Below are 8,860 nucleotides of genomic sequence, written 5' to 3'. Positions count from 1 at the left end.
TGTGACTATACAGCTTAAAACCATCCAACGGTTCCTGTTTCACTCAGAATAAAGTCTAAGCTCCTCACCCTGCCAATCTCCAAGCCCCCGACCCTCTCCAGTCTTGAACCACCAACACACCTTCCACCCAAAAGAACACAGACAGGACCTGCCCTTTCAGGTCCTTTGCATTTGGTATTAACTCTATCCGGAAAATTCTTACCACCTTGATCTAATGCCTAACTCCTTCTCTTCCTTCTGGCCTCAGCTCAGAGAGTAACCTATTTGTATCTGAAAACTATTTTGGGTCGGTTCATCCACTAGAACTTAGTGCCTGCAACCCTTCCTGTTTTACTCCCAGCTGTGTCCCCAGTTGGGCGCTTTGGAGGCACTGAGTGGATATTTGTTGAACGAATGAATGAAAGCTTAAGCTGAGACTTGAAGGTGCCAGGCCTGCACAGCGCTGGGAGAAGACGGTTCCAGACAGTGGGTTTACTCTGGGCACTATTTAGGCAGCCTGCCTAGAGGCAACGACCCCTTAATCCGGAATCCACGTGTAACCCGCCTCTCCTCTCCACCCATTTACCACCTGAAAGGGCACCGAGCACAGAGCCTGGTTTGCAATAAGAGGGGGGCAAATGAGGGCATCCCAAGTTGCTCCACGGGAGCCTGGTGTGTTCCCCTCTCCTTTCTCACGGGGTCCACCCGCAGCCTCCCGCTGACCGCCCCACGGTACCGCGGGGTTAGGGGGCTGCTTGCCTGTACCTCTGTGGGGCTCTGGGCGTGCTCAGATAGTCCTAACCCTTCTTGAGCGCCTACTGTGTGCCTGATGTTTCATGTTTGCCTGCAGTGGGATAAGCAAAACCATGTAACTTGATGGGCACGTCAGTTACAGCAATCGTGATGCTTCTGTGTGAGCGCTGTGTACAGGGCAGGCGCTGGATCATCTCATTTCATCCTCACCACGATCTCATTGGCTGTAGCCTTGTTACCGAGGCCAAGCTCGCTCTGCTCCCCGCACCACAGGCCAATAAATCGGAGAGGAAGTGTTGAAGCAAGGAATACGACTTTATTCGGGGTTTGGTTGCCAGTTTCTTTTACAGCACAGAGAGGGCGAGGAGATGAGGAAGTAAAGTGAAAAGGCCATAAATTTTGCAAATATCTCTTGGAATGCCTAGCCTCGGGGAGGGGATGTGTTAATTTCTTCTTTCTTGCAGCCATTCACGGGTGGATAGCGTCCGGACGTTTCCCTGAACAAAGGCACTTTGGTTTAACATTCTGGCAGATGGGTAGGGTTCCCCGAGGCTGGCCATTATGTATAGATAGTATCCTTTCAGTGAACAAAAGGGGCGGAAAGCAAAGGTTAAAGTAAAAGAAACAGATCCCACACGTAGTCAGGATTGACTCTTCCCTGTTACAGCCTGAGGCCAACTAGCCTGAGGTCACCTCGCTGGAGCCCCAACTAGGGGCTTACACCCAGGGCTGCCTGGGGCTCCTCAAGGCAGTGGATTTAGTCCTTACCCCCAGTCTCTGTGTGATGGGTGGGGAGCCGCTGGGTGAGCTCCCCAGACCTCAGATTCTAGAGGCAAAGCTGGGTGAGCCTGGGTCAGTGACTTAACCTCTCTGGTCTTCCATTTCCTCCACTGAAAATGGAATCAAAGCCTCCTAGCAAAGCACTGTTGTGAGTATTTGATAATGGTGTCCGACTTGGTTGTTCGTATTAAAGTTTGGCCACCTGGGGGCTCTGGGTTGCAGGGTTGCCTCCCTGCCAGTCCAGACAGGTGTGAGGCTCAGAAACTTCTTGCCTGGCCCCTGGGGAGACTTGGTGTCCTGGGTCCCACCTCTGAGCTTTGCTGGGCTGGTCCCTTGTCAGGAGTGCCCTCCTTTCCCATCTTCTGGCTCACATCCTCCAGGGGCCTCCCAGAAGCCTCCCTGATTCCTCCCATCTAGGTGAGGATGTCTCCTTCCCAGAACCAGCAGCCACGAAGTGGATCTGAGTCCACCTGAGCATTTTGTGGTGGGGAAGGTGCAAGGATGCAGAGCTTCTGCATCTTCACGACCATAAGATGTGTGTTGGGGGGAGGGTGACTCAGAGACACCCCTTGCCAGTTGTTGGGTGCCCTACCCCGTCAGGATTCCCTTGTGCCCAGATTCCAGGGTCCTCAGGATATAGATGTCAGGTGTCTGGGTCAACATTGGGCCGGGACAGAGAGAACAGGAGCTCAGAAAAGTATGACACTGGGATGAACCTCACGCCATCTCCCAGTGTCCTGCTTGCCCCCATCCTGGCATCTCTGTTGCTCACAGAGTGGTCATAGGAGGAGGTCCTCAAAGAGATGGAAGAGGCCCAAGGTCCTTGATCGTCCCTTGCAGCTTTTGACCTGGTCTGGTTTTGGGCATAGAAGGATCGTGGTCTATGTTGGCCCCTTCCATAAATCAGAAGATGTAGACTCTTTTAGAGTAAACCTAGAAATTTCAGGATGAGAGAAGGTCAGAGCATGAAGAAGCACTTTGTCCTACACAGTGTCCCCAATCCTTATACCTGCAGCTCCTACCCTTTGTGCTTCTCGAAGTTGTACCCCAAAGTGGAGACCAAGGACCCTGCATAGAGTCACGTGTTGCAGACCACTTACCCCTACACGCTCACAGCCAGGGAAGTGGCAGCAGCTTGGGCTTGGATGGGGCAAGTCTAGGATGACTGACACCACCAGATCAGTTCCCTCTATCTGGAGATCAAGGGCAGCTTCAGAAGCAGCAGTCATCCAGAGACTCTTTCTGGACTGGACTGCCCCCACTCCTCCCTCTTTCAGGAGCTCCCCTTCTCCCCAGTGATGACCAGGGAAGTAAAGGCTGAGCTCTTCTCATCCCAGGTCTGATGATAACCTGTAAAGGTGGTTCCTTCCATCCAACCCTCCACTCATGTTGCCTCCCCCAAGTGTCCATCTCCATCCCCTTCAGCAAATGGATGGACTGTGGTCTCTCGCTGCTCTCCTCAAATTCTCTCAGAGCAGGGGAGTGTGGGGGGCACAGGGCCTACGTGAAACAGAATCTTCTCAATCCTGGCTCTTAGCCCAGGCCTGATCACACAAGAAGCTTCAAGAAGGGATGGCTGACCTCAAACTCATCTGCAAGGGGCTCCTTCTGGTCAGAAGCTGAAACAGAACTGGGGTGCTGGGTCCAGACCCAGAACTGGGCGTGGTGTTTGCAGGTTTCCGGTGTCAATTTCAGTTCAGAAAGCCACTGGATTTGCATGTGGCTCTCAGTCCATTCCCAGGTTTCCCATGAGCCCTCCACTCACACCTGCAGAATGAGTTCTAACTTCTGTACAAGCCCTCCAGCCTCAGAAAGCCTGCCCTCTTTATGGTATCTATCGAAGCTTCCTCTCCTTACCACACTACTACTTTTTCCAGACCTTGCCTGGCTTCCTCTGCACTTCATGATAACTCTCTCCGTGCTGTGTTCCACTGAGGCCACAAGATCCTTTCCCCAATCTGAAAATTTACCGTTCATGGAGAATAAGGAAAACTTAGAATTTATTTCTGTGCCCCATCAGCTAAACCAGACTTCTGATTCCTTTATTTGAGCTGAATCAGGACGTGGCAGAGCACCAGGCATAGAAGATGATCATAAACCATGTTCTCCGTCATCCAGAGTTCCATGACAGTATGAGAAAGGGATTAAAAACAAGAACAAACTATCAACCTACTGGAAAGTGAGGGGAGGAAGGGGAGAAATCTGACACAGGGAAGATTTTCTGCAGGGGGTGAGGGTAGAGTCAGCCCCGAGGGGCAAAGAACTGTGACAAATGCATTGTGTCTCTGAAGCTAAGTCCCCTCTTCCCTAGGATGAGGAGGTTTTCAGGGGAGACTGAGGAGTTGGCTGTCCCCTGATGAGCACCTCTGTCCTGAGGGACAGAATGTCACCACTCCCATTCGTCCAGCCCTCTTTCCTCTGCAATTGAGACAGGTCAGGGACCTGCCCCCAGGGGGCACTCCAACCACCCTGCCAGACCCCGGGGAGGTCCTAGCTGAACGATTGACGCTGTCCATGGTTCTGGATCATAGCTGGGCACTGAGTTCAGGAAAACCCCAACTCCGTCAAGGACCCCAATCCACAGACACAAGGTCCTGAGCCTTAGGCCAGCAGGGCACCTAAGTCGGAGGGGCTTCAGAAGGCTTTCTTTTTTAATTAATGTTGTCATAGTATCTAATTTTGTCTGCTTTTACAATTGACCTTCTCTATCCTTATAATTTAGATGCATATATTGTAAAGAGCATATACTTGGAATAAGAATCCAAGCTGACTCTCTGCTTTTAACTGAAGCATTTATCCAGTATAGTCAATGTAGGTACCCCACGTTACATTTTATCTTCTATATGTGCCGCCAGTTTCACGTTATTTTATCTCTCCATTCTTGTCTTCTTTTGATTTACTAAGTTTTTATAGGGTAGTTTTAAAGGCTTCTAGTTTGTAAGTCATACATTCTGATTCTATTCTTGTCGTCATTACCATAAAATTCCTGCATGCTTAATTAACCTACTAAAGTAAATGAAAACCTCTATCTCCTCCTGGATAATCTGCAGATATTAGGAAATGTAAAGTCCACTTACCTCCCCCCACCCCCAGCTTTGGACTTAGCTGTTGTTATTGTCAGGAAATCTTTTTAAGTTTTTGGTCGCACCCCACAGCATGTGGGATCTTAGTTCCCTGACCAGGGATTGAACCCACGCCCCCTGCATTGGAAGACAGAGTCTTAACCACTGGACCTCTGGGGAAATCCCTACTGTCAGGGATTTTTAAACTATCTTCTATTGTTATTCTACCGGTAGAGAAGCTCTCATGTATTTGTTCTAAATTGTACTGCTTCCTCATTTTTGAATTATCTTTACAGAGTATAGGTTATAAAATTATATTTCAAGACAGTATTTGCTTTCTTCTGCTCTCCATGGTGCTACTTGATAAGTCAGTCAAACTGCTCTTCTTTGGAAGGTAATTGGTCTTTTTTATATATACATTTATTTATTTTATTTTAGGCTGCTTTGGGTCTTCATTGCTGCATGCGGGCTTTCTCTAGTTGCGACGAGTGGGGGCTACTCTTTGTTGTGGTGAGCGGGCTTCTCATTGCGGTGGCTTCTCGTTGCGGAGCACGGGCTCTAGGCGCACGGGCTTCAGTAGTTGTGGCATGCGGGCTCAGTAGGTGTGGCTCTTGGGCTCTAGAGCACAGGCTAAGTAGGTGTGGTGCACGGGCTTAGTTGCTCCGCAGCATGTGGGATCTTCCAAGACCAGGGATCGAACCTGTGTCCCCTGCATTGGTGGGTGGATTCTTAACCACTGTGCTACCAGGGAAGTCCCCGTGAAGGACTTTAAATGCTGGGACAGATGCTTGCAATGTACTAAGACCAGGAAGCCACAAACAGGTTTGTGCAGGAGAGTAAGGGTCAGCCCTCTGGCTGTTGGGAAGATCCCTTTAGGGTCCATAAATGAGATAGGGAAGGGACTGGAGGTCAGGAGATGGAAATGTGCTGCAAGAATTGACAGATAAAAGTGAGGCAAGGGGCTTCCCTCGCGGCGCAGTGGTTGAGAGTCCACCTGCCGATGCAAGGGATGCGGGTTCGTGCCCCGGTCTGGGAAGATCCCACATGCCGCGGAGCGGCTGGGCCCGTGAGCCATGGCTGCTGAGCCTGCGCGTCTGGAGCCTGTGCTCCTCAACGGAAGAGACCACAACAGTGAGAGGCCCGCGTACCGCCAAAAGAAAAAAAAAAAAGTGAGGCAAGGAGATAAAGATTATGAACCGAATGTCAGGCTGAGGGGCTGACCTTTCCCTGGGGAGGCTTTGAAGAGTTCTGGGAAGGAGAATGACATCAACAAGTTGCCACCCTGTCCTCTGTGCCTGGTGTAAAAAATGAAGCCTCCATTTAATAGAGTCAGGAGACCAGAGGGAGACCTCTCACTGCCTGTGATGAGTAGAGCCCAACAGGAAGAAGAAAGACTGCTCTTCTTTCCTGGCAAGGACTCTGCCAATGAAAAGCCAGGGACTCTTTGTTTACTCTAGCCCCCAACTTCCTTTGCCCCTCTATAAAAGCGGTCTCCTTCCCTTGCTGTGTCAGAACTTGCACATGGCTCACAATGGTTGCAGACCCCAAGTTGCCATGCTCAGCTAATGCCGAATAAACCCGTTTGCTGGAGAAATGTCTGGCCGTCTATTTTTTTCAGGTCAACACTAGTAACCCCCAGCCTCAGGAGAACTTGCCAGGAGGACCTTTCTCTTCAAGGAAGAGAAACCAGCAGACACTAAGCGCACGCCACATGACGGGACCTCTGTTGGTTGATTTTTATGTGTTCTTTCTTTAATTCTCACACAGCTTTGAGGTAAGACACATGATCTCTGATTTACAGAATGGAAAACTGAGACACAGAGAGGTAAAGTGAATTGCTTGCTAACGATGCCTTAGGAAGTGCTGGAACCTGCATTTGACTGAGCCCAAGTCTCTAATCCTATCACCTGTCTTCCTTCTGCTCTACCTGGGGACACTCATACAGTAGTTAATGCTAATACTGCCACAAAGGCTTCATCAACTAGTCCCTGACTTCTCCTTTTCCCCACAGAGGCTGTGATTCCTCCAGCCAGGACCAAGCTCTGGGCGAGTCCTCATTAGCTTGTGTTGATCTCTGAGTACTCGGTGGTGCTGGTGGCCTCCTGGTCCAAAGGCTCGCGAGACTTCATCCCGCGAAAGCTGAGGGAGGCGTAATGGAGCTCCTGTTGCTCCCCTGAAGGCGAGGCATCCTCTGCAGAGGACGACGTCTGGTCTGGGGGGCCGTCTGGCCAGGGCTTTTGCCTGGAACCCTGAGTAAAGGGGAGAAAAGGGAGTCAGAGAAGGAGTAAGGCAGGCGCTTTCCCCTCCAAGGGAAAGTCGGCCTGAAGGGACATTCATTCATTCATCTTCTTATTCCACACGTGTTTCTTATGAACTCAAATATTCACTCATTCATTTACAGTTTTGTAATACTAAGACTGATTAGGCCATATCAAGGGCTTACGAATCGTATTTAACCTTCACAGAAAGCCCCAGTGTGAATGCTCCGGGGACTATGGAGCTCATCGCTTTACCATTTTACAGGTAGGAAAACTGAGGTGGGGAGAGGTAAAGTAACTTGCCCAAGATCACTCATATAGTAAATGGCAGAGACAGGACTCAAACCCAGGTCTGCTGTGTTATTGACAGTGTCTCCCGTGCCAAGTCCTGGGCGAGGGGCCAGGTGGACTGTGTGAGAAAACAGACATGGACCCTGACCTCAAGCAGCTTAGTCTGCTAGGAGCACTGGATTAGAGACAAGGAAACAAAGCAAATTTCTAACTTCGCGGTGTACTGTGAGATAGCTTATGCAGAAACCAGAAAAGAGATGGCAATTCTGGTTTCCCTGGTGGTGCAGTGGTTAAGAATCCACCTGCCAATACAAGGGACATGGGTTCGAGCCCTGGTCCAGGAAGATCCCACATGCCATGGAGCAACTAAGCCCGTGTGCCACAACTACTGAGTCTGCACTCTAGAGCCTGCAAAACACAAACTGAGCCCGGGTGACGTAACTACTGAGCCCGTGTGCCACAACTACTGAAGCCTGCATGCCTAGAGCCTGTGCTCTGCAACAAGAGAAGCCACTGCAATGAGAAGCCCACGCACTGCAATGAAGAGCAGCCCCTGCTCTCCACAACTAGAGAAAGCCTGCACGCAGCAACGAAGACCCAACACAGCCATAAATAAATATTTTTTAAAAGAGATGAAAAAAAAAAAAAGAGAGATGGCAATTCTGGATCCTGGGCCTGGGCTCCATAAAACAAAAATGAAAATAAAGCAGGACCCAAGTCTCCGGGCAAAGATGGTACCCAGACACTAGTAAGCCATTCCCTTTTCTCTCTCAAGTCTGCCCACACCCCTACATCATCACGCTACAGAAGAGAGTGTTGAAAGCAACATTAGCCTTCAAAAGTAGCTCAGAAAGAAAAACAAAATGAGTTCCAGGTTAGGAACAATGGTTTTATGACCTCAGCAAAAAAATAGAATATCCAGACAGAGCTGGCCGTATTAGACGTGAGCAAGGTAAAATGAAATGACAAAGCAGCTAGGTGTATTGACGCTACTGCAGCCAAAGAGGGAGAAATAAGGATGTGCGTCCATTAATAACAGCCTTACCGTCTATTAAGAGGGGATTAAATTGATCATCGTGAGGGTGAATAAACAGGAGAAAGTGATTGATATGTGCATCCTTTCATTCAATACCCCTTTGCCTGCCAAGTGCTGGCTATGAGTTAGGTGCCGTTCTTGCAAATGAGGACATAAGAGGAACTGAAACAGCCCAAAATACCTGCCTTCATGCAGTTCCTTATTAGAGGGTGGAATAGTAACATTAGGTAATAGTTGTAAGCAATTTCCCCATGACCTAGGCACATTTCTAAGCATTTCTTGTAACAGCCCAATGAAACAGTTACCACCATATCCACAGTCTTATTTCCAGAAGAGAAAATAAAGAAACAGAGAGGTTAACTGACTTGTCCAAGGTCACACAGCTTGGAAGTGGTTGGATCGAGGACTTGAACACAGGAAGTTGAACTCCGGGGACTATGGAGCTCATCGCTTTACCATTCTGCCCACAGTATGAAAGTCACAGAAAAGTTGAGAGTAAAATAATGGGGAAAACAAAGCTGTCAGAGTTCTGTCAAGATAGTGAATTCACACATGCCACTGGCTCTATTCACCAAGATCCAACAATAGAAGAACTACAGATGGAACTACAGGATGACAACATTTTATAAATCAATTAGTTGACGGCTTGATCAATCAATTGATCACACTGAAGCCCCTAGGGGGAAGTAAAGGCTAATGTG

The 8,860-nt window shown here is 49.2% G+C and overlaps 1 protein-coding gene across 1 annotated transcript in view; it reads right to left on the bottom strand.

The window, feature by feature from the left end:
- Window positions 1–6,304: 6,304 nt before the first annotated feature.
- The window catches only part of SIGLEC5 (sialic acid binding Ig like lectin 5), a 14,918-nt gene continuing 12,362 nt past the window's right edge, over window positions 6,305–8,860 (bottom strand). Inside the window, exon 9 of the mRNA XM_024768504.1 lies at window positions 6,305–6,823. Coding sequence (XP_024624272.1) covers window positions 6,632–6,823 — 192 coding nt within the window. The 3' untranslated portion in view covers window positions 6,305–6,631. The remainder of the gene's footprint in view (window positions 6,824–8,860) is intronic.

Source organism: Neophocaena asiaeorientalis, unplaced genomic scaffold (assembly GCF_003031525.2).
Source record: "Neophocaena asiaeorientalis asiaeorientalis breed wild unplaced genomic scaffold, Neophocaena_asiaeorientalis_V1.1 scaffold629, whole genome shotgun sequence".
Taxonomy (NCBI): domain Eukaryota; kingdom Metazoa; phylum Chordata; class Mammalia; order Artiodactyla; family Phocoenidae; genus Neophocaena; species Neophocaena asiaeorientalis.
Note: the sequence above shows the minus strand (reverse complement) of the source record. Positions and strands in the feature narration are given on the sequence as shown.